The sequence below is a fragment of the Coregonus clupeaformis genome, chromosome 36 (assembly GCF_020615455.1).
Source record: "Coregonus clupeaformis isolate EN_2021a chromosome 36, ASM2061545v1, whole genome shotgun sequence".
NCBI lineage: Eukaryota > Metazoa > Chordata > Actinopteri > Salmoniformes > Salmonidae > Coregonus > Coregonus clupeaformis.
The window spans coordinates 13,454,413-13,480,670 of NC_059227.1; the positions used below are offsets into that span (position 1 = coordinate 13,454,413).

The 26,258-nt window shown below is 42.4% G+C and overlaps 1 protein-coding gene across 1 annotated transcript; it reads right to left on the reverse strand.

Moving 5' to 3' along the window:
- Positions 1-715: 715 nt before the first annotated feature.
- LOC121552263 (zinc finger protein 436) lies at positions 716-14,171 on the reverse strand. Its single transcript, XM_041865039.2, has 3 exons — positions 13,388-14,171; positions 2,169-3,075; positions 716-1,622 (listed from the first exon to the last, which is right to left on the reverse strand). Exons 2-3 carry the CDS (start codon positions 2,416-2,418, stop codon positions 739-741), a joined length of 1,134 nt encoding a protein of 377 aa, XP_041720973.2. The 5' UTR covers positions 2,419-3,075; positions 13,388-14,171; the 3' UTR covers positions 716-738.
- Between the last annotated feature and the right edge of the window lie 12,087 nt (positions 14,172-26,258).

A 26,258-nucleotide genomic window follows, 5' to 3' on the forward strand; every position in this document is an offset into this window, starting at 1 on the left:
ATTACAATTTAGTTTCAAATTTGTATCCTACAGTTCAGGAATATTTTCTTCACCTCTCTTGATAAAAAATTGCCTTATTTTATTTAGACAAGTTAAAATCATTAATGGATTACATAAATTGGAAACAAATGTATCCTACACCATTACTTTTACATTCATAAAATGTGTAGGGTAGGCTACATTGCCATAGTAGATTTGCCATGGCAAAAAAGGAAATTAAATACTTTGAGTTGTATGGAATGCTTGTCAAATAGATAAATCGCCTTCAATCTGCTAAAAAAACAGGATTAAACTGTTCCGATGATAATACCCAACAGAGGGCAAAATAGTCTTGAAAAATTAGGACTAAGAGTAAAGCCCAACATCCACTTTAGGTAGAGGTAATTGGTGTCCAATAATGGTTGCAATTGAGATCAGCTGTATGGGTGATTTATTGCCTATTGCTGGTTTAACTAAAGATCAGCTGGCGATAATCTGGTTGCAATTGGCCCAAAGTTTTTTAACTGGTCGTTCATTACAGTGCCGTTTCCATTGAATTCAAGGTTGCGCACTGTTCTGTGGTACTGAATGCAACCCAGTCCATTCCTTTTAAATCTGTGCAAGTGAACACTTCAGGGAGAAAACGGAATTGGGCCTAAAGGTTTTGTTTGAACATGAAGGTGACAAAGCATTTAAGGCACAATCTATAGTTTCAAATGTAGCCTATCACTCCCAATCAGAGACAACCAGTTCAATAATTTACTTAATGAAATGTGGCGTCATCGCGAGTGACTTTGACTCTGTGTGAGTCCTCTGATGTGCTTTTAAGGAGGGGGCTGAGGAGTAACTCTTCCCACACTGGGAGCAGGGGTAAGGTTTTTCTAGTTCATGTGTGCCTTGGTGTTGAGTTAATTGTCCCTTTTGGGTGAAACTCTTCCCGCACTGAGAGCATTGGTATGGTTTCTCCCCAGTGTGCATGAGCTGGTGTCTCTTCAGCGCCACTGAAAGAGAGAAATTCTTCCCGCAGAGCAAGCACTGGTACGGTTTCTCTCCGGTGTGTGTGCGCTGGTGTTTCTTTAAAGTCCCCTGGAGGGAGAAACTCCTCCCACAGTCAGAGCAAGTGTAAGGTTTCTCCCCTGTGTGTACGGTCTGATGACGTGTCAAGTGGTGTATATGAGTGAAACTTTTCTCACAGTTGGTGCACTGGAATGGCTTTTCATTGCTGTGCGTGCTCTGGTGTCTTTTAAGGTTGGTGGATGAAGAGAAACTCTTCCCGCAGTCAGAGCACAGGAAAGGCCTCTCACCGGAGTGCGTGAGCTGGTGCTTCTTCAAATTGATTCTCTGAGAGAAACTTTTCCCGCACTCACCGCAACTGAACGGTTTCTCCTGCGTGTGCGTGCGCTGGTGGCTGTTGAAGTGTCCCAATTGTATGAAGCGTTTCCCGCATTTGGAGCAGTGGTAAGGTCTCTCTCCGCTGTGCGTCCGCATGTGTTGCTTCAGGTTTCCGGACTCTGAGAAGGTTTTTCCACACTGGGAACAGCAGTGAGGTTTCTCCACGGGAGCTCGCCAGTCCGGTTCCTGTATCGAACTTCTTCCACTCTTTGAGCCCCATCTAGTCTCGGTGCTGGGGCTAGGCCTCTCTCCTGTGACGAAGAGAATAATTTTGGAAATAAGTAAAAATATACTATCAGCACAAAATAATAAATAAAGTTACATATTTGCTAGAAGGCGTTATAACATAACCGTTGTCAGCTCCCTACCACTTCTCCCTTTTCCGGTTAGCATTTAGCATTTTTAGCAGCTGAAGCAAGCACAGACTTTTTCTAGCAATAAAGTGACTTTTTACAAATCTAATGCAGACACATTCTTCAGAAAGCGATACTGGCTATAATAGGAGTTGGATAGGAGTGTTCAGTGTTGACAAATGTTCGGAATTAAATTGAATGGGGCTCTATGGCAATACCGACCCAACAAAATCATGTTAATATAAGTGAACTAAATATAAAAATTGTCTGTCTTGGGGAATCAACAGCCAAGTTATGTGTTCAGAATCATGCTAAATTGTATTTTGAGTGGAACATCCCCTTGGGAACTTAAATGAAGAACATCAAAATTGCCCTTTCAGTCCTACTGAAGAGTTGAAATGACATTTTCAAGCCATTGCTTAGGCCTACTTGTGCAATTCTTACCTCCATCCTCCTCAATTTTCACTGTGATAACCTCCTCCTCCTCTTCTTCTTTTAATGTTGAAACCTCCTCCTCTTCTTTTTTAAACGTGAAAGTCAACACCTCTTCCTTCACTGTGAAAGCTTCCTCCTCCTTTTCCTCCTTCACTGTGAATGCCTCCTTGTCCTTCAATGTGAAATCCTCCACCTGCACCTCCTCCTCCTCCTCTTTGACGTAAACATTCAGCCCCGGTGTCCCACTGCAATCATCCATCTTCTCTGAAGCCAAACTAAAACCCTGAGGGCTTATGCCTGTACAGCTGGGCTCAATACCTGGAGGGCTGCCGCAGTGTCTGCTGGGTCATGTTCAGTAGGCACGAAATCAAAGACAGTGACCCGAAACGGAGTGAAATGTTGTTCAATAAGATACGCTTGTTTGTGTTTTCTATTTTAAACAGTTTTTCTATGGTGTGCGCTATACAATTCAGATATTCATTTTTCCCTTTTAAATCAGTGTCTAATTTAGAACTGGGCCCTGTTCAGGTGCAACATTAGAGTACGCTCAGATATAAATGTTTTATGCAGAATAGATATGATTGTCTGTCATCTAGAAATGGGAATCGTCTAGAGTCTATTCATTCCATTTCTATCTGTAAAGTTCAGGATGTTGCACATTAACTAATATAGTACACCGCTGGTGTACATTGGCCTCCAATCAATAACATTGGCTGATCAGTTAAGTGCAATGGAGAAAGGAAAACCCACAGACACTGCAGCTGCCCTCAAGGACTGGAGTTTGACACCCGTGCAGGGCAGCCTCCTCTGTGCATTGCTTGGTTCCAGTCTGGACGTTTTGGCAATGCATCAGACCACTATCTAGGTCGCACCAGCAATTAAAACTTCCCCTGATGCACTGGACAGTAGACACCACCTAGGCAGAAGACATAACCATTGTTTATCAGAGTGTAAGCAAGCAAAATACATTTCAAGACATTGGACACCGTGTTCTGGCCGTCACTAGCTACCACAGCCACAAATGGCTAAACCCTGCCTATTTCTACAATTGATCTTCTTAAAATCTTAGGTGCCAAGCTTATGGTCTCTGATTCAGCGAGGTTGGGTTAAATGCGGAAGACATATTTTGGTTGAATGCATTCAGTTGTGCAACTGACTAGGTATCCCAGTTTCATTTAACCACACTGCTAACCTTATGACTAACCCTAACCTTAAATGAAGACCAAAAGGTGACAACCCTTTGTTCCCTCTAGTTTAACTTCCAGGCGTGACACAAAGCTCACAAGCTTGGCTACATCATCAAGCACTGTTGAAATAATATAAGTATGGTTTTTTTTCATCCTTTCCCTTTGTTTTTCTGTGTTAAAGTTCCCCAGTTTTCACCCTATACAGTAGGTGGTGACATGTACCTAAAACCTGCGTTTGCGGACTGCCATAATAGAGCCCCACAGTGGAGGTGTCATAATACCCACAAAACCTAGCGGTCAAAACAGGGAAATGGTTCCAATCGTTTTTCCACCACTCATTTTTTCCATAAGGGATTTTAGAAACACAAAATAAGGACTCTGTTTCATGTAGGAATACCCTGGCGTGACGTCTTGATAACCATATACACTACCGTTCAAAAGTTTGGGGTCACTTAGAAATGTCCTTGTTTTCAAAAGAAAAGCAATTTTTTTGTCCATTAAAATAACATCAAATTGATCAGCAATACAGTGTAGACATTGTTAATGTTGTAAATGGCTATTGTAGCTGGAAACAATGGTATTTCTACATAGGCGTACAGTGGCCCATTATCAGCAACCATCAGTCCTGTGTTCCAATGGCACGTTTGTGTTTGCTAATCCAAGTTTACCATTTTAAAAAGGCTAATTGATCATTAGAAAACCCTTTTGCAATTATGTTAGCACAGCTGAAAACTGTAGTGCTGATTAAAGAAGCAATAAAACTGGCCTTCTTGAGACTAGTTGAGTATCTGGAGCATCAGCAATTGTGGGTTCGATTACAGGCTCAAAATGGCCAGAAACAAATAACTTTCTTCTGAAACTCGTCAGTCTATTCTTGTTCTGAGAAATGAAGGCTATTCCATGCGAGAAATTGCCAAGAAACTGAAGATCTCGTACAACGCTGTGTACTACTCCCTTCACAGAACAGCGCAAACTGGCTCTAACCAGAATAGAAAGAGGATTGGGGGGTCCCGGTGCACAACTGAGCAAGAGGACAAATACATTAGTGTCTAGTTTGAGAAACAGACGCTCACAACTGGCAGCTTCATTAAATAATACCCGCAAAACACCAGTCTCAACGTCAACAGTGAAGAGGCGACTCCGGAATGCTGACCTTCTAGGCAGAGTTGCAAAGAAAAAGCCGTATCTCAGACTGGCCAATAAAAAGAAAAGAACACAGACACTGGACAGAGGAAGATTGGAAAAAAGGGTTATGGACAGACAAATCAAAGTTTGAGGTGTTTGGATCACAAAGAAGAACATTTGTGAGACGCAGACCAATTTAAAAGATGCTAGAGGAGTGCTTGATGCCATCTGTCAAGCATGGTGGAGGCAATGTGATGGTCTGGGGGTGCTTTGGTGGTGGTAAAGTGAGAGATTTGTACAGGGTAAAAGGGATATTGAAGAAGGAAGGCTATCACTCCATTTTGCAACGCCATGCCATACCCTGTGGACGGCGCTTGATCGGAGCCAATTTCCTCCTACAACAGGACAAAGACCCAAAGCACAGCTCCAAACTATGCAATAACTATTTAGCGAAGAAGCAGTCAGCTGGTATTCTGTCTGTAATGGAGTGGCCAGCACAGTCACCGGATCTCAACCCTATTGAGCTGTTGTGGGAGCAGCTTGACCGTATGGTACGTAAGAAGTGCCCATCAAGCCAATCCAACTTGTGGGAGGTCCTTCAGGAAGCATGGGGTGAAATCTCTTCAGATTACCTCAACAAATTGACAACTAGAATGCCAAAGGTCTGCAAGGCTGTAATTGCTGCAAATTGATGATTATTTGACGAAAGCAAAGTTTGAAGGACAATTATTATTTCAATTAAAAATCACTATTTCTAACCTTGTCAATGACTACATTTCCTATTCATTTTGTTATATTTTCTATTCAAACTAATTTCATGTATGTTTTCATGGAAAACAAGGACATTTCTAAGTGACCGCAAACTTTTGAACGGTAGTGTAAATCTCTCTCGGACAAGGTACATTTTATCAATATATTCAGCTCTATTTACTCTCAGATTCGAAAATGCTAATTAGCATCAAAGTAGACATCATGCAACACTACAAATCCCTGCAAGCTCCTGCACGTCATCTGATGCCTTTGTTAACAGGTATTGTGCCAATTTAAAACTTGCATAAGACAGTTAACAGAATAGTCCATTTAAAGAAATTTAGCTAATTTATTCATTACTACATTTTGCTAACATTAGATAGTTAATCCAGAGATTCTTATCTTTGCCTCGATTCGGCAGTCTCATCCAGATCATCATGGCATTTGAAGTTGTTTATGATCGCCACATTTAGCAGCTAAATAGCATTTCCATTTTTGTGGGTAAATACAGGTGAATATACTGATAAAAGTCACCTAGTCCTAGAGAGATTTACACAGTTATCAAAACATCACGCCAGGGTAAGCCTACATGGAACACAGCCCTTAATTTAAGTGTTTCTAAAAACCACTATGGGAAAGATGAATGGTGGAAAAACGATTGGAACGATTTCCCTGTTTGACCGCTAGGTTTTATGGGTATTATGACTCATACTGTGGTACTCTATACTATAGAAGAAGAAGACAGAGTGATTCTAAGGACTAGAACACAGAAGTTGAAACAATGTCACACGGAATGGAGACCTAGTTATCTGTTTTATTTTTAACAGAAAAGTAGTTTGATTTAGTTTCATTTATTTATTTTGGTAGTTTGTACATCGGTTCAGTTTTTTTTTAATCCTGTTTCCATTCCGGACAGTAGGTGGCAGCATGCACACTAAATTGTGAATGCCAATATACCATAAAAGAAGGAGACGTTCGCTATCTAGCTACAACGAGAGGATGAGAAGGATAAAGGTTTCCGGAGTGGAGGAATATGGTAATATTCAAGATACAAGAACCATTTGCTATTACAGCAGATGAAGGAGTGGAAAGAGCGTGGAGAAGAAGGAGCTGAGTGTAGAGGGAAGCGGTGTGGTGAGAAAGATTGGCGTCAAAGTACAAAAATTTGAAAAACATACGCACTTCGGTAGCTCAGAAAACGAACCTGATGAGAGTGAGGAGGAATTACCTGCGGTGGCACATGCGGGGAAGACTGCAGAGTTCAGGCCTTATCAGGATGATGACGATGGGGCGGCAGGTAGCTTAGTGGTTAAGAGCGTTGTGCCAGTAACCGAAAGGTCGCTGGTACTAATCCCCGAGCCGACTAGGTGAAAAATCTGTCGATGTGCCCTTGAGCAAGGCACTTAACCCGAATTGCTCCTGTAAGTCGCTCTGGATAAGAGCGTCTGCTAAATGACTAAAATGTAAATGTAAATGACGAGGATGATTCTAATTCTGTCCCAGTAGGAGTGAGATTTTTTGAGAGAATGGATCCTTGCCTTCTGGCTGATCCATGTGGTGTCAGGGTTGGTGGAGAAGAGGTTGGGAAATGTTGAAATCGGTGAAAGTAACTCAAAGTGGACTTGTGATTTTAGTTTTTGTCTTCCATCCAGAGGGAGCGGCCTCGCCGCACCACGTGCCTCGGGATAAGACCTGTGACATGCTTTGCTCTCCGGAACAAGGTGCCGTTGAAAGGAGTGATAACTGGAGTGGCGTTAAGTGTTGAGGAGGACCAGCTGAAATGGAAGATCCCCGGTGTGTCTGTGACGCCTGTTTGGTGCGACGCAGACCCGGTGGAGAGCGTGGTGAAACAGAGAAGACACTGTCTGTCATGCTGAGTTTTTCCCTTCCCTTCACACTCCAGAACAGTAGGTGAAAACACAGACCTAGATAAGAGAAATAGATTAATGGGGAGGGCGTGGCCGGCCTCACATTCCAGTACAACAGGTGGCGGTGTATGCACCCTTCAGTTGGTTGCGATCCGCCAATATAAATTTAAAAGAAGAAAATGGAAGGTGGCTGGACGAACTCAAAGGGAAAGAGGTGAAGCGAGATGGATAACTGGGCCAAAAATCTGTCTTCCCAGCAGGTGACGTTGTTTCGTTTCTTTCGCTCACCAAGCGAGGAGTTTTTGTATGGAGGTCAATGAGTGTTGAATTTGGTCAACAAAAATTGTAATGGCTTATTTGCTACGTGAGGTTGATTTGATCTAATAGAAGTTTGTTAACGCTTAGGTTTTTACGAGTGTACTGATAAGTAGGACACGTGACATCCCGGCAACTTGGAGAAAAAAATACTATATCGGAGTTGCCTCGAGATTGCTATGCATATTCATGACGAGGCTAGTAGCATAGCATCTTTCCATTGAATACAGGCGGTTGACATCAACCTCCCTCATCGAATATTCAAAAAAGTATTAAAATAACAAGATGTATCCACCAATCCAAAGAGGAATAGGCGGGAGCTTGACAGCCCACCATTCCGCTCTGTGGACAACGAATCCCATTGTTAGAGTGGAGACAGAGACACATGGAGACATCATTATATCCCAAATCTCCGATGAGCTTGAATTTGGCCCGGTGGTGGCAGGCCGTGTAATGGCGGAAGCGGATGCAATGTTTGATTATGTTGGCGCGAGTGAAGTTGGTAAGAATAACTGGACGACGGTAATAAATAAGAATGGAGCTAAAAAAAACTCAAGTTGGAATTGAACCGCTGTTTCTGGTTGGAGTACGTTTCATGAATAATATTTTTTATTTGGGAGACCCATTTCCAGTTACGAAGGAAGAATTGGGAAAGGTGGAGTCGGTCAGATTGACCAGGAGCGGTATGATGGTGATTTCATGTGTATCGAATGAGAAAAAGGAGAAAGCTCTGTGGCTCTATAAACTTTCAATGTACGAAGTGGAGAGTTATGATTTTCAGAGTAGGGCACCGAAGAAAGGTGTCATCTCTCACTGGATATCGAGGCTTCATGGTTTGGGGACAACATGCCGGGAATAGTTGGTGCGCGTTGATTAACCCATACTGTAAATGGAAAGAAGGAGGAAAGGCTTTCTGTACTGTTTATGAAGTTGTATATGTACAAAAACCACTACAATGTCATTTTAAAAGTTTTGCCATGTGTCAGGTATTTGCAGACGGAATATCAGTGTTGAAGAGTCTGAGGATGCACAATGCTGCAATTGTAATGGGAATCATGTTCCAGAGAAGGGTGAAGGAGGTAAAAGTAGCGAGGATCAGGGCTGTGGAGCAGGTCTCCTATGCGGAGGCAGTGAAAATTGTTGAAGGAGAGAGTACAGTGCCTTGCAAAAGTATTCATCCCCCTTGCCGTTTTTCCTATATTATTGCATTACAACCTGTAATTTAAATAATATAATATGCCATTTAGCAGACGCTTTTATCCAAAGCGACTTACAGTCATGTGTGCATACATTTTTACGTATGGGTGGTCCCAGGGATCGAACCCACTACCCTGGCGTTACAAGCGCCATGCTCTACCAATTGAGCTACAGAGGACCACAGATTTTTATTTGGATTTCATGTAATGGACACACACAAAATAGTCCAAATTGTTGAAGTGAAATGAAAAAAATTATACAAAAGAAATAACGGAAAAGTGGTGCGTGCATATGTATTCACCCCCTTTGCTATGAAGCCCCTATATAAGATCTGGTGCAACCAATTACCTTCAAAAGTCACATAATCAGTTAAATAAAGTCCACCTGTGTGCAATCTAAGTGTCATATGATCTCAGTATATATACACACACACCTGTTCTGAAAGGCCCCAGAGTCTGCAACAACACTAAGCAAGCGGCACCATGAAGACCAAGGAGCTCTCCAAACAGGTCAGGGGCAAACCCAACACCTCTCATCACCCAGAGAACACCATCCCCACAGTGAAGCATGGTGGTGGCAGCATCATGCTGTGGGGATGTTTTTCATCGGCAGGGACTTGGAAACTGGTCAGAATTGAAGGAATGATGGATAGCGCTAAATACAGGGAAATTATTGAGGGAAACCTGTTTCAGTCTTCCAGAGATTTGAGACTGGGACAGATGTTCACCTTCCAGCAGGACAATGACCCTAAGCATACTGCTAAAGGGGAAACATTTAAATGTCTTGGAATGGCCTAGTCAAAGCCCAGACCTCAATCCAACTGAGAATCTGTGGTATGACTTAAAGATAGCTGTACACCAGCAGAACCCATCCAACTTGAAGGAGCTGGAGCAGTTTTGCCTTGAAGATTGGGCAAAAACCACAGTGGCTAGATGTGCCAAGCTTATAGAGACATACCCCAAGAGACTTGCAGCTGGAATTGCTGCAAAAGGTGGCTCTACAAAGTATTGACTTTGGGGGGGTGGGTGAATAGTTATGCACGCTCAAGTTTTTTTGTTGTTGTCTTATTTCTTGTTTGTTTCACAATAATAAATATTTTGCATCTTCAAAGTGGTAGGCATATTGTGTAAATCAAATGATACAACCCCCCCCAAAATCAATTTTAATTCCAGGTTGTAAGCCAACAAAATAGGAAAAATGCCAAGGGGGGGTGAATACTTTCACAAGCCACTGTAGACATGATGAAGCTATGGTAGTGGATGACCAGCAGCCTGTTGATGTTGTTCATCAGATAAAATATCCTGAAATACTAATGGTGAAGAAGGTGGGTTTTGTTGCGTTCATTGCGCTGGTGATTAATTTTACAGGACAAACTAATAAAAAAAGAAATTGGATATCATTGTGAAAGTGGCAAAAGGGCTATTGGATCTTCAGGACTTCGAGGCTGAAACAATGCATGGGAATACCGTCGGAAGATACTCCCCCCTCTCAGGACCCAGAGCCTGTGTAGGGATGAGTAGACATTGGAGTATGTTTTTCACCATTCCCCTATTCCCTTTTTTCTGCTTTAACGTTTCTCCGTTTTCACCCCACCCAGTAGGTGGCTTCAATACACTTTTTGGGATGTAGTCTGTCAATAAAAATTCTAAGAAGAAGAAGAGAAAAAAAAAAAGCAAGGAAGAAATCCAAAGGCTTGGTTTGTAGGTGTTCGGAAGGAGACGTGGAGAAGTCAGAGATAGCCAGACATGTAAAGTGGGCTAAGGAACAGAAGTTGGGTTTTGGAGGAACGCCATCAGTACGTGCTCTGCAAGCAATGTAGCGGATGAAGGTGCAGCAAGAGCGTGGTGAACGGATAGACATGACTACGGACAGTGAGGAAGAACAGCCGAGTGTAGTGGGAAGATGTGTGTTGAGGAAGAATGCTGTCAGATATGATAAAGAATCTGGACCAGTAGGAGTGGAATTTTGGGAGAAAGTGGACCGCTTGCCTTTTGGCAGATCCATTTGTGGTTTTATGAGAAAGGATTTGGGTGTAGTTGAATCAGTAAAGGTAACCTGTAGTGGACTTGTGATATTTGTTTGTGTTGCTTCTGACCAGAGGGAGAAGGTGCTTCGTGTCACGCAACTTGGGTCAAGATCTGTTTCTTTGCTTTGCTCTTAGGAATAGGGCACCATTGAAAGGAGTGATCTATGGGGTAGCGTGTGGAGGTGGAACAATTGAAGTTGAAAATTCTGTTTGTTTGTGATGCCCGCCGTTTGGTGCGACGCAGACCCGGTAGGGAGCGTGGTGAAACAGAGTCATTGTCAGTCCATTTGAGTCAGAGTCTCTACCAGACAAAGTCATCCACTGTGCTGTTTCAGTTGCAACGTTTATGGCCATGTTGCAGCAGTGTGTAGGAGGGAGATTCCAAGCTGTGGGAAGTGTGCAGGAGGGCACGGGATAGAGGATTGTGTCGATTCGGTAGATAAAGTTGTGTCAATTGTAGGGGTGCTCATGTTGCTGGGGATCGGAAGTGTCCGGTGTGAGACAGACAGACAGATTTAAGTGGCCAGAGTCAAAGTAGTGCAGAGGGTGTCGTATGCTGAGGCAGTGAAGAAAGTGGAGGAGGATGGATCAAGTGTGAGGGATCCTGAGAGGATACCTGTGAGTAGTAGATCTGTGCAGAGAAGTTTTGGGGTATACGAGATTTGACTTAGTTACAGGGTGTGTTGAGGGGGGTGTCCCGTCCTCCCAGGCTGTTGGCATGGACAGGAGCAGATAGGTTAAAAGTAGTGAAATGGGGTATTGGGTTTTTAATTAGTGTAGGTGGCAACTGCAGAGAAGTACCTGGGTGTATGAGATGTTACTCCAGAAGAGTTAATGGGGTGGTAATTAATATTTTCATGAAATAGTGGTACACACACTACATGACCAAAAGTATGTGGACAACTGCTCGTCGAACATGTCATTCCAAAGTCATGGGTATTAATATGGAGTTGGTCCCCCCTTGGCTGCTATAACAGCCTCCACTCTTCTGGGAAGGCTTTCCACTAGATGTTGGAATATTGCGCTGGGACTTGCTTCCATTCAACCACAAGACCATTAGTGAGGTCAGGCACTGATGTTGGGCGATTAGGCCTGGCTCGCAGTCAGCGTTCCAATTCATCCCAAAGGCGTTCAATGGGGTTGAGGTCAGGGCTCTGTGAAGGCCAGTCAAGTTCTTCCACACCGATCTTGACAAACAATTTCTGTACGGACCTCGCTTTGTGCACAGGGGCATTGTTATGCTGAAACAGGAAAGGACCTTCCCCAAACTGTTGCCACAAAGATGGAAGCACAGAATTGTCTAGAATGTCATTGTATGCTGTAGCATTAAGATTTCCCTTCACTGGAACTAAAGGGCCTATCCCGAACCATGAACAACAGCCCCAGACAATTATTCCGCCTCCACCAAAACATTACAGTTTGCACTATGCATTCTGGCAGGTAGCATTCTCCTGGCAGCCACCAAACACAGATTTGTCCATCGGACTGCCAGATGTTGAAGCGTGATTCATTTACTAGAGAGAAAGCATTTCCACTGCTCCAGAGTCCAATGGCGGCGGGCTTTACACCACTCCAGCCGACGCTTGGCATTGCGAATGGTAATCTTAGGCTTGTGTGCAGCTACTCGGCCATGGAAACCCATTTCATGAAGCTCCCGAAGAACAGTTCTTGTGCTGACGTTGCTTCCAGAGGCAGTTTGGAACTCGGTAGTGAGTGTTACAACTGAGGACAGATAATTTTTACGTGCTTTGCACTTCAGCACTCGGCGGTCCCGTTCTGTGAGCTTGTGTGGCCTACCACTTCGCGGCTGAGCTGTTTTTGCTCCTAGACATTTCCACTTCACAATAACAGCACTTACAGTTGAATGAGGCAGCTCTAGCAGGGCAGAAATTTGATTAACTGACTTGTTGGAAAGGTGGCATCCTATGACGGTGCCACGTTGAAAGTCTGAGCTCTTCAGTAAGGCCATTCTACTGCCAATGTTTGTCTATATTGAGATTGCACTGCTGTGTGCTCGATTTTATACACTTGTCAGCAACATGTGTGGCTGAAATAGCTGAATACACTACTTTGAAGGGGTGACCACATACTTTTGTATATATAGTGTAGGTGTAAGATTAGTTGGTGGTGCCTTTTTTGTATTTTTTTATTTAGGAACAGGAATAATGAAGATAATTTAACGTAGGTAGACGTAACTGACTTCACACTTCAGTACAGTACAGTAGGTGACGGTGTATGCACCATTAAGATGGATGCGATCCGCCAACCCAATCCCAAAGAAGAAGAAAAACAGCAATTATAATACTAGGCCTATGCAGTGGTAGTGGAGGGTAAACGCACTTTACTCACTTTTTTTTATTTTGCGCTACAGTTTACCCACCTTCTGTGGAAAAATGCATTAAAAGAATAGCAAGTGTTACGGTTTCACCGCGACCGACAATCAGTTTACCACCTATTTGTTTTTTACCACTACACTACATCGGGCCTATATTGATTTCCAAAACGAATAAAACGTCGATATCAAGCTAACACACCATCTAACATTAGCCAGTTAGTTAGCTAAATAACTCGTCTAACAAGGACACACTCAAATAGTAAACTATCCAATTTAACCGCATTTATCATTGCGTTAGCTAGCAACGATTCATGTTCCTAGCTAGCTAGCTAACGTTAGCAAGCTAGCCAAGTAACGTTAGCTAGCTTGCTTAATTGTTAACGTTACAAGTAAAACTACTCACAAATGAAGGAAACGTTACTTACTTGAGCAAACAAAATGTGCATTCCAATCTGGTGCATGAACAGATGATAACTAAAAAGGTTCAAATATCTACTGAATGGGTGTGTATAGTGTTGAGGAGGAGCTCCGCGGACCCTAGTGTCCGGAAGTAATTTAGCCATTCATTATTGTCATTGCGATTTGAAGAGTTGCTATTTTCTCGAGTTTTCTCGTGTCAATTAACTCGTGACATTCCTGGATTACTCATTATATGAATAAAGTCCGATTTAATGAACAAATAAGATAGTCAGTTGAAAAAAGGTTAAGGGTACAAGACTGTGTACATATATGGCTGTGTTGGCTAAATCACTACATATCCCATCGAGCCAAGCGGGGAGAAGCTGCCCGTTGTCACAGTTTCAAGACCAGTTAGATACGTCCAGCCAGTGCTTAATTTGTAAATCGGGAAGTGCCACAACAAAAAGTGAGCGCCCGAGAAGGGGGTGACCTGGGGAGCTCTGAGGTACCATAACTCACGAAAAAGAAAAAAACAACCTCTCAATAACAAAGCATTGCATGCATATCATCGCATTTGCGCCTGTGTAGGGACCACATTATACTTTGTGATTTTAACAGAAGAAGTAGCGTGAATTTTGGTTAGTATTTTTTTTTTGGTAGTTAGTATGAATTTGTTAATCCAAAACATATTTCGTTTTTGGGGATATTTTACTACCCCGTACAGTAGGTGGCGGCAAAACACTTTATGAGTGTAGTCTGCCATAGAAGAAGAGCTCATTGTATTTGCATAGAGCAGTACGGCTTACAGAAGTTGCACACATGGGAAACATTTTTAGTAGCCTAGGGTCAGGGAAAAATGTGGCCTTTTATAAAATTCTGCTTCATTTTACATGACTGGAGACTTTGGCAGAATCTTTAATATTGCACAAATGATCGAAATGACAGGCTACTTTGACACTGACAAACTGAGAATCTGAGATCAATAAAAACGACATTGTCTTGAATCCAGCAATAGCCTAGGCCTAAGTGTGTGGAGACAAATTGTAGGCTACAATATGAGGAGGAAATTATAGTCCTAAAAATATTTCCAGTTTCACCAATCCTATCTCTCTCTCTTGTTTTACTTTGTAAAACAATATTTGGAAGTTGAACAAATATTTTGGTAGCCTACAGCAGACAGATTAGTCTTCTCTTTTCAGTAGGAGCCATTTGCTTTCCAACCTGTGTTTTCCTGCGATTGTATTTGAAATATTGGGAAAGGCCCTGTTTTGTCTGCATGCTGATCACTTACAGATTTGCCGCTCGTTCCCAACTGTAGGCTATGATTTGTTATTGCCCTACAAACAGGGGCGGTGTGTTCAATAGGGCGACGCACTGCCAAACGGGAAAAGGAAGGGATTTTTTTTCTAATCAATTATATCACGGCAACAGTAGTTATCAGTGTTGTAATCTAGACGTCTGATCTGCCACAGTGCCACACTGCCACTAAATGTCCAATCAGGCTAAAGTCGTGCTTCAAATGCCCCCCCCCCCTTTTGGGGCGATTTCAGTCAGGTTGAAAATCGCCCAGAAGTCTGTCATAGACTCCCATGTAAAATCAATTTTTTTCAAATTTCAGAGCTTTCAATACAATCTCTATGGGTGTCTGAGGGCTTGCACTTACGCGCTTTCGTCATACGTAACATAACCATGAACGTAACTAAGAAAAGAGCGGGTAGCAGCGTCTCTGTTGCGACCTGCAGTGTGTGTGACGTTTGGTGTGGCGTTATCTTATGTTTTTAATCTTATGTTTTTAATTTGTACACTTAGTGGCGTTATTTTATGTTTTTAATTTGTACACTTAGTTTACAAACATTCTGCCAACCATGGATTTCCAGTGGTGGGGTCACGGTGTTGGACTGATCTTGTTGATCGTGTACATACCGCTTCTGAACGGACTAAATAATGAAAACGCTGCTGGCAGCGGAATCCACTACAGCAGGGAGTTTTTACTACAATGCAACTCAAATACTAACGCGATGGATATCCCAATGGCCCATCTAATACCTGATTGTCTGCGAGTGGATTACAAACCCAAATGCAAACGTGGAAAATCGCGGGGAATCAGACAACGACTTAAAAAAATTAAGAACAAACTTCCCTTACCCACCACCTTGCTGATTAATGCCCAGTCACTGAGGGGGAAATCGGATGAGTTGTCAGCGAATCTGCGTTCCAACACGAATATCGGGAGGCCTGTTTGCTGGCATTTACTGAGACTTGGCTGGATGACAGAGTCCCGGACAGAGAAGTGGAGCCGGCCAGCTTCACCCTGGTCAGAGCGGACCGCGATCTGACAGTCACAGGGAAACTTCACGGCGGGGCGTCTGCCTGCTTGTCAGCGACCAGTGGTGTAAATCGATCCTGGTAAGAGAGCGACTCTGTACCCCGACATTTAACTGCTTTCTGTGTCACTGCGACCTTACTATCTGCCCCGTGAGTTCCCCCAATTGTTTGTTACCGTTGTGTACATTCAACCAAAAGCTAATATAACAAAGGCATCAGAGATTATTTATAATCTGTCACAGAAACTGGAATCCATCTCCCCCGACGCACCCAAATTTATTTTAGGGGATTTTAACAACTGTACCTTGCACAAAGTCTTGCGCACATACCATCAGTATGTGAAATGTCACACTAGGAAAAATAGGACTCTTGATTTGTGCTATGGGACAATACCAAAGGCGTTCTCTGCCACCACCAGACCTCCTCTGGGGACATCAGGCCAATTTACTGTCGCCTCCTGGAGAGGGAGAAACCCACAGTTAAAACTGTCCAGATCTGGAATGACAACAGTATCACTTGGGGTGTTTTGACTGTACAATGTGGGAGGTATTTGAGGACAGCAGCTCTGATCTGGATGAACTCACAGAGGTTATTTCAGACTATGTAAACTTCTGTGTTGAGTCAGTTGTGCCTACTAAGACCTGTAAAATCTTCCCTAACAACAAGCCTTGGGTATCAAAACATCTAAAATCACTACTTGATAGGAAGAAGGCAGTTTATGCTGGGGGTGATAGACAGGCTTTAAGAGATGTACAACGTGAGATAAAAAGACAGATACTGGTGGACAAGTTTTTAGGAGTGTTTGAGTTAGCTTGCGAGGCAAAGATGAAACTGAGGGCTCCACCAACCCTGGTAAGCCAACACTTTTGAGATCAGTCAATAAATGCTTCTGGTATTGACTTATATGCTGCCCCTGTCTTCATGTTGTTGCTGGACATATCTTTTTTAAAATGTGTGTAGGTCACCTAAATCATCAGAAAAATTGCCCCCCCTGAGAATTTTTTCAGGAGCCGCCACTGCCTACAAACAATCCACAGCTAGGCAATTTTTTTAAAGAAGCTAATGTGGCTATATTATAGGCATTCTCATGGTGTAGTAGGCTATTCTGAATTATTACATTTCTTTCTGAACAGACAGCAGTACTTCAGTAATACTCAAAATAATGCTAATTTAACCAATCTACTATTTCTTTAAAATGCAGTGGTAAACATGGGATTTGTAGTGATTTTGCCAAGACAACCAGATATGTACACAGTCTTGTACCCTTAAACTTTTTTTAAACTGACTATCGTATTTGTTGATTAAATCGGACTTTATTAATATGATGAGTAATCCAGGAATGTCACGAGTTAATTGACACAAGAATACTCTAGAAAATAGCAACTCTACAGATCCAATTACTACAATGAATAGCGCTAAATTACTTCCACTCTATTTCCAAATGTTTGGTGGTGATAAATAAAAACAATACTTTTAAACTGTTATTTCGTTCCAAAAGCCTGTGGAATCTTCTTTCACAAAAGCTAGCTATTGGCTACTAGCTATCCAGTATAAAAGACAGGTTTGAAAACTCAATAGGTGAAGGTACGACCAAAGACAGTACAGTATGAAGATAGGCTAAAACTGCTTCTCCAATAGAAATCCCCAATCACACTTGTTGGCGATGTCATGGCGATGTTTGCTAGCTAAGCTCATGCACATAAACAAGTCTTCGGTTCTAATGGTCTTCTCGCACCGAACTGCGCATGTGCAGGCCGTCGAATCAAAGGCATTCTTTCAATATAAAGTTGTTTTTGACAAAAATTAAAACTTGTCAGTTTGTCACTTTCACAAGGTTGGAGTAATAATATGTTCAACTGCTTAAGACATTGGCTCAAATCTAGGTTGTGCCTTTAGATTTCGAGAAAATGAACATCTAAAGAAAAAAAAGTGACTTCCCAAACCCCGGCCTGGTCTGCTTCGCAAGCGTTTCCGGAAGTCTCGCAATGTTGCATCTCTGGGTTTAGACACTCTGTGGCACCACAACTATGGCTGCAGTCCAAACACGTTATTTTTACCCCCTCAGCCCTCGTGCTAGCCACTTTCCCTCCGGGGAGTCCCAGCCAAAACCGGATGCAGTTTGATTGCCATCTTAAGTGGAGGTCCAATTCACAAACGTTGCCGCCTCGGCCCTCGATTTAGCTTGAGGGAGCGAGTGAAGAACTTTATCACTTGGGGGGTTGATATGACTCACAATTCAATGCAAACTGTTGTCACGTGTCAAACTCTGGTGGCCGCAAAGTGTCAAATTTAATAAACACGGCTGCATTTTCGGCATGTCAGACAAAATTATGATGTTAGCTTGCTAAAATATATACAGTTGAAGTCGGAAGTTTACATACACCTTAGACAAATACATTTAAACTCAGTTTTTCACAATTCCTGACATTTAATCCTAGTAAAAATTCCCTGTCTTAGGTCAGTTAGTATCACCAATTTATTTTAACAATGTGAAATGTCAGAATAATAGTAGAGAGAATGATTTATTTCAGCATTTATTTCATTCATCACATTCCCAGTGGGTCAGAAGTTTACATACACTCAATTAGTATTTGGTAGCATTGCCTTTAAATTGTTTAACTTGGGTCAAACGTTTCGGGTAGCCTTCCACAAGCTTCCCACAATAAGTTGGGTGAATTTTGGCCCATTCCTCCTGACAGAGATGGTGTAACTGAGTCAGGTTTGTAGGCCTCCTTGCTCGCACACGCTTTTTCAGTTCTGCCCACACATTTCCTATAGGGTTGAGGTCAGGGCTTTGTGATGGCCACTCCAATACCTTGACTTTGTTGTCCTTAAGCCATTTTGCCACAACTTTGGAAGTATGCTTGGGGTCATTGTCCATTTGGAAGACCCATTTGCGACCAAGTTTTAACCTCCTGACTGATGTCTTGAGATGTTGCTTCAATATATCCACATAATTTTCCTTCCTCGTGATGCCATCTATTTTGTGAAGTGCACCAGTCCCTCCTGCAGCAAAGCACCCCCACAGCATGATGCTGCCACCCCCGTGCTTCACGGTTGGGATGGTGTTCTTCGGCTTGCAAGCATCTCCTTTTTCCTCCAAACATAACGATGGTCATTATGGCCAAACAGTTCTATTTTCGTTTAATCAGACCAGAGGACATTTCTCCAAAAAGTACGATCTTTGTCCCCATGTGCAGTTGCAAACCGTAGTCTGGCTTTTTTATGGCGGTTTTGGAGCAGTGGCTTCTTCCTTGCTGAGTGGCCTTTCAGGTTATGTCGATATAGGACTCGTTTTACTGTGGATATATATACTTTTGTACCGGTTTCCTCCAGCATCTTCACAAGGTCCTTTGCTGTTGTTCTGGGATTGATTTGCACTTTTCGCACCAAAGTACGTTAATCTCTAGGAGACATAACGCGTCTCCTTCCTGAGCAGTATGATGGCTGCGTGGTCCCATGGTTTTTATACTTGCATACTATTGTTTGTACAGATGAAATTGGTACGTTCAGGTGTTTGGAAATTACTCCCAAGGATGAACCAGACTTGTGGAGGTCTACAATTGTTTTTCTGAGGTCTTGGCTGATTTCCTTTGATTTTCCCATGATGTCAAGCAAAGTTTGAAGGTAGGCCTTGAGTTTGAAGGTAGGCCTTGAAATACATCCACAGGTACACCTCAAATTGACTCAAATGATGTCAATTAGCCTATCAGAAGCTTCTAAAGCCATGACATCATTTTCTGGAATTTTCCAAGCTGTTTAAAGGCACAGTCAACTTAGTGTATGTAAACTTCTGACCCACTGAAATTGTGATACAGTGAATTCAGTGGCGGCTCCTGAAAAAATTCTCAGGAGGGGCAATTTTTCTGATGATTTAGGTGACCTACACACATTTTAAAAAAGATATGTCCAGCAACAACATGAAGACAGGGGCAGCATAGAGTGGGGAAAAAAAGTATTTAGTCAGCCACCAATTGTGCAAGTTCTCCCACTTAAAAAGATGAGAGAGGCCTGTAATTTTCATCATAGGTACACGTCAACTATGACAGACAAATTGAGAAAAAAAAATCCAGAAAATCACATTGTAGGATTTTTAATGAATTTATTTGCAAATTATGGTGGAAAATAAGTATTTGGTCAATAACAAAAGTTTCTCAATACTTTGTTATATACCCTTTGTTGGCAATGACAAAGGTCAAACGTTTTCTGTAAGTCTTCACAAGGTTTTCACACACTGTTGCTGGTATTTTGGCCCATTCCTCCATGCAGATCTCCTCTAGAGCAGTGATGTTTTGGGGCTGTCACTGGGCAACACGGACTTTCAACTCCCTCCAAAGATTTTCTATGGGGTTGAGATCTGGAGACTGGCTAGGCCACTCCAGGACCTTGAAATGCTTCTTACGAAGCCACTCCTTCGTTGCCGGGCGGTGTGTTTGGGATCATTGTCATGCTGAAAGACCCAGCCACGTTTCATCTTCAATGCCCTTGCTGATGGAAGGAGGTTTTCACTCAAAATCTCCACGATACATGGCCCCATTCATTCTTTCCTTTACACGGATCAGTCGTCCTGGTCCCTTTGCAGAAAAACAGCCCCCAAAGCATGATGTTTCCACCCCCATGCTTCACAGTAGGTATGGTGTTCTTTGGATGCAACTCAGCAGTCTTTGTCCTCCAAACACGACGAGTTGAGTTTTTACCAAAAAGTTCTATTTTGGTTTCATCTGACCATATGACATTCTCCCAATCCTCTTCTGGATCATCCAAATGCACTCTAGCAAACTTCAGACGGGCCTGGACATGTACTGGCTTAAGCAGGGGGACACGTCTTGCACTGCAGGATTTGAGTCCCTGGCGGCGTAGTGTGTTACTGATGGTAGGCTTTGTTACTTTGGTCCCAGCTCTCTGCAGGTCATTCACTAGGTCCCCCCGTGTGGTTCTGGGATTTTTGCTCACCGTTCTTGTGATAATTTTGACCCCATCGGGTGAGATCTTGCGTGGAGCCCCAGATCGAGGGAGATTATCAATGGTCTTGTATGTCTTCCATTTCCTAATAATTGCTCCCACAGTTGATTTCTTCAAACCAAGCTGCTTACCTATTGCAGATTCAGTCTTCCCAGCCTGGTGCAGGTTTACAATTTTGTTTCTGGTGTCCTTTGACAGCTCTTTGGTCTTGGCCATAGTGGAGTTTGTAGTGTGACTGTTTGAGGTTGTGGACAGGTGTCTTTTATACTGATAACAAGTTCAAACAGGTGCCATTAATACAGGTAACGAGTGGGGGACAGAGGAGCCTCTTAAAGAAGAAGTTACAGGTCTGTGAGAGCCAGAAATCTTGCTTGTTTGTAGGTGACCAAATACTTATTTTCCACCATAATTTGCAAATAAATTCATTAAAAATCCTACAATGTGATTTTCTGGAAAAAAAATTCTCAATTTGTCTGTCATAGTTGACGTGTACCTATGATGAAAATTACAGGCCTCTCTCATCTTTTTAAGTGGGAGAACTTGCACAATTGGTGGCTGACTAAATACTTTTTTCCCCACTGTATAAGTCAATACCAGAAGCATTTATTGACTGATCTGGGGAGATGGATTCCAGTTTCTGTGACAGATTATAAATAATCTCTGATGCCTTTGTTATATTAGCTTTTGGTTGAATGTACTGTCGTAGTAAATATATAATGTTATAGCTTGGTCTGACTAAAATCTTGTGCATGACCCATTTTGTGTTGGGCGTTTGTTTTCAATCAATGCTGTTCCTATCCTATAACAATGGACAAAAGAGTCCTATCTTGTCAGCCTTGTCAGCAGGTGGCCAAGGACAACACCCACGCCATAGGTCTCTCAGTTCTTCCAACTCACGAGTTCTTGCTCTGAGGACACACACACACACACACACACACACACACACACACACACACACACACACATCATCACTGATAACACACACACACACACACACACATCATCACTGTTAAACACACACACACACACAAAAATCCCCTCTCTTTAGGCTGAACATTTGAAGACAGAGAACCCGACTCAGAGCCAATGCAACAGTGGAGGGGACCTCGCCCAACTCATCAGGACCAATCAGAAGATCAGAACTACTAGATTCAACCTACATCATTTATTGTATAAAATGTCTGCACACAATGTTTTCGGGGCTCTCTTCAGATAGCTCCCTAAGAGTTTGACGAACGAGTCCGTGCACGCGATTCCAGATATCTTTACCTCTGAATAAACTGCCTTTATTATACCATATCCACCCTGTCCAAAGTCTCTACTTGGTCTCAGTTCTCCAGTAAACTTGTGATTATCAACAGTACACAACGGTAACAAACAATTGGGGAACTCACGGGGCAGATAGTAAGGTCGCAGTGACACAGAAAGCAGTTCAATGTCGGGGGTACAGAGTCGCTCTCTTACCAGGATCGATTTTCCCTGTGACTGTCACTCAGATCGCGGTCCGCTCTGACCAGGGTGAAGCCGGCCGGCCGGCTCCACTTCTCTGTCCGGGACTCTGTCATCCAGCCAAGTCTCCCAGCTGTATTGGATTCCGCTGCCAGCAGCGTTTTCATTATTTAGTCCGTTCGTAGCGGGTATGTACACGATCAACAAGATCAGTCCAAAACCCACCACTGGAAATCCATGGTTGGCAGAATGTTTGTAAACTAAGTGTACAAATTAAAAACATAAAATAACGCCACTAAGTGTACAAATTAAAAACATAAGATAACGCCACACTGCAGGTCGCAACAGAGACGCTGCTAGCCGCTATTTTCTTAGTTACGTTCATGGTTACGTCACGTATGACGAAAGCGTAAGTGCAAGCCCTCAGAAACACATAGAGATTGTATTGAAAGCTTTGAAATTTGAAAAAAATAGATTTTACATCAGAGTCTATGACAGACTTCTGGGCGATTTTCAACTTGACTGAAATCGCCCCAAAAACGGGCGGGGCCATTTGAAGCACGACTTTAGCCTGATTTGACATTTAGTGGCAGTCAGATCAGATTAGAACACTGATAACTACTGTTGCCGTGATATAATTGATTAGAAAAAAAATCCCTTCCTTTTCCCGTTTGGCAGTGCGTCGCCCATATCGCCCTATTGAACACACCGCCCCTGAGTGAATTATAAGTGAAATAATCTGTCCGTAAAACAATTGTTGGAAAAATTACTTGTGTCATGCACAAACTAGATGGCCTAACCGACTTACCAAAATGATAGTTTGTTATCAAGAAATTTGTGGAGTGGTTGAAAAACTAGTTTTAATGACTCCAACCTAAGTGTATGTAAACTTACGACTTCAACTGTATATGATGGCAAACTAGCTAGTCTCATAGTGAGGAGCCTCTAAAACGTAGCTCGCTTCATAAATATATTTTTTGGAATTCTGAAATGTATTCGAATAAATGACCAAACTATAAAACTAGCTAGCCAGCTATGGGTAACTGTAGATAGATACCTGAGAGTAGTGCTAGCTACGTTAGCTTGCTAGGTACATTAATAGCTTTAGGTTGGTTGTTTTTAAGCTCAACTTCAAGATTTCCACCAAGGACGGTACCTCTCCGATCGTCACTCTCCCTCTTCTTTTTCGATGCGGTTTAACGGCGGTTGGCATCCAATAAATGTTGCATTACCGCCATCTACTAGACTGGAGTATAACTCCCTTATACTTTGCTTTAAAAAAATAAAAAATAATAATAATAATAATACAGCAAATACCCTACCATCTAACAATACACTCACAAAAACAAAAATAAAATAATAAATACCATACTCCACTATTTAAATATATTTAGTCCTACTTCAGGCCAATAGCCTGAAAGGATTTGACACCCCCACTTAACACACCCTGTAACTCTTCTGATCAAGTCTCACACACCCAAATACCTCTGCAGCTGCCACCACAACCTCTATTTTATGCGACTTACGTTCCATCCCTGCAGTACAGTTGATAACCATTGCTATAAATGCCAAAAATCCAATCTTACTGAAACATATATCACTTGTTGGTTTATCCCTCTGTACTGGTACAGATCTAATACTCACACCACTCCTCTCAGGATCCCTCCCCCTTGACCCATCTTCCTCTACTTTCTTCACTGACTCAGCATATGACAACTTCTGCACTACTCTAACCCTGGAAACCTCAACCTGCCTCTCTCGCACGGGACATTTCTGATCCCCAGCCCCATGGGCACCCCTATAATTAACACATACCACTACTTTCCCCAGTGCTACACATTCCTTTGTCTCATGCCCTTCTGCACACTTCTCACACCTAGGAACCTTCCTCCTACACACTGCTGCCACATGCCCATAAGCTTGACACCTGTAACAACGTGATGTATTCGGCACAAAAGCTCGTACAGGATAATTTATATATCCTAACATCACTTTGTTGGGCAAAGACTCAACATCAAAACTCAAAAGAACAGACAATGACTCTTCTGTTTCTCCACTCACGCCACCCGGTCTGCATCGCACCAAACAACGAGCATCACAAACACCGGGAATCTTCCCCTCAGTTGGTCAGCTTTCACATTTGCCACTATCTCAGTAATCACTCCTTTCAATGGCGCCCTTTTCTTGAGAGCAACACAATTCACATCTCTTGCCCCCATTCGTTTAACACGGAGCGCCTGCTCCTTCTGACCAGCAGAAACACAAACAATTATCACAAGACCACTTCTGGTTACCCTCACTGATTCCACAGCACCCAACTCTGTTTTCACCCACCCCAAAACCACAAATGGATCAGCCAAAAGGCAAGGGTCCACTTTTTCCAAAAACGTCACTCCTACTGTCACAGACTCATCTTTATCCTGACCCTCGGTGCAAGCGTCGGGCTCCGAGAACTTCACCACGCCTACCACCTCCGATACTTCGCCCTCATTCACTTCCATTTCTCCTCCTGTCTTCAGCTCACTCTGCTTACACTTTCTACCATTCTTCTTTAACAAACCAACTCCCTTTTTCGCGCCATTTTTAACTGACTCAAGCTCACCCTCTTCCTCCCTCTCTCTCTTAGACCTCCTCTGCCTCTCTTTTCCCCTCCATTCCTCCTCCGTATTCCAAGTATAAGTCTCCTTATGATAATACTGCAGTTCTCCTGACATACATCTTGTTCTTGCCTTGTCAAGGGACGCCATTTAACCGGCTGTCACAATCTCTGTACAATCAGCACGAACCCCTCGGGATGTAGAGCTCAACAGTGCATCCCACTTGTAAAGCATCTGCTTTGTCTTGATGTTCTTCTTTATCAATAGCTACTGCAACACTTTTCCATTTCAAACAAGCGTGCTCTCTCTACCGCATCACTCTCCCTCGCTTGGGCAAGGGACATTTAAGGTACACTCGGATGTGATGATGTAAAACGTCATTCTAGGGCTGAGGGTTTAGGGCTGAGGGCTGTCTACTTTGAGTTTGGACTGCAACCAATGAGCCAGATATTTCACTGGATGTATAAATGTGAAGCATCCGGTTGGCGTTTCCACTCACTACCAAATATGTTGATGAGAGAAAGCCCAGTGGCCGGCAGTGGGAGAAGATGGAGCGAGCTGGACTTTGGCCAACATTCTGCACATTTTCTCATCGATGAAACATTTGATCTCCATACAGTTTTCTGTTTCCAAAACTAAAATCTGTATCAAACAGAGTGGACTTTACACTTTGCCAAATTTTTAAAAAATGGCTAGTTCTGCCCACTAGGATTAATTTGCTCCCAATCGGAAACGACAGGCTCTAGTCTGTCTTGGCTTTGTTATAAAAATCTTTGGTACCACTGTGAAGCAGGCAAGAATAACTAAGTACTTCCGGATCACGGATTTTTGGAATCCTTCAGAATAAATGTCCCGTCCTGTATACTTTGTAAATTAATAATTAGGGCGAAAATGATGGAAAATCTGCAGAATTGTTGATATATTTTATACTAGTTATCATACAAAGAATAATTAAAAGTATTTATATAAGATATGTCATTAATTTGTTTCTTTTTTTAAGCCTAAATGGTCAACAATATTTTTTGTGTGTGTACGCCTATCATTTATTGCACCGTACAAAATTATCTGTAGGTTGTGTCGCAGTAAAAGGGGGTCCATTCTACTCAGGAGCACTTCTAGTTTCCAAATCCACAGAGTTTACACCCAGAGGAGCGTCGCTGCTCATTTGGCAGCCCTTAAAGAGTGGCCAATCAGCTTAAATCCAATATTTTGTTCATACTGGAAATACATATTGCACCATATACAATTATCTGTACGAATGGGCTAATTAACAATGGGATTTAAACGTGTTTTCTAAAGTTTATTATTATAAATATGTTATTACTAATATTGTCATTACTATTATTATTAATAGTAGCATTATAAATAATGTTTTGTTATTTGTATTACTGTTGTTACCTTGATAACTATCTAGTAATCATCACTTAATGCTGTTAAAAATAATGTAAATGCTATAATATTATTTGTGTTATAAAGGCAATTCACTTTATTCCTGTTTTCATACTGTTAAACTGCTAACATTTCCTCATAAAATTGTACGAATTTCTACCCTTTGTATTGTTTT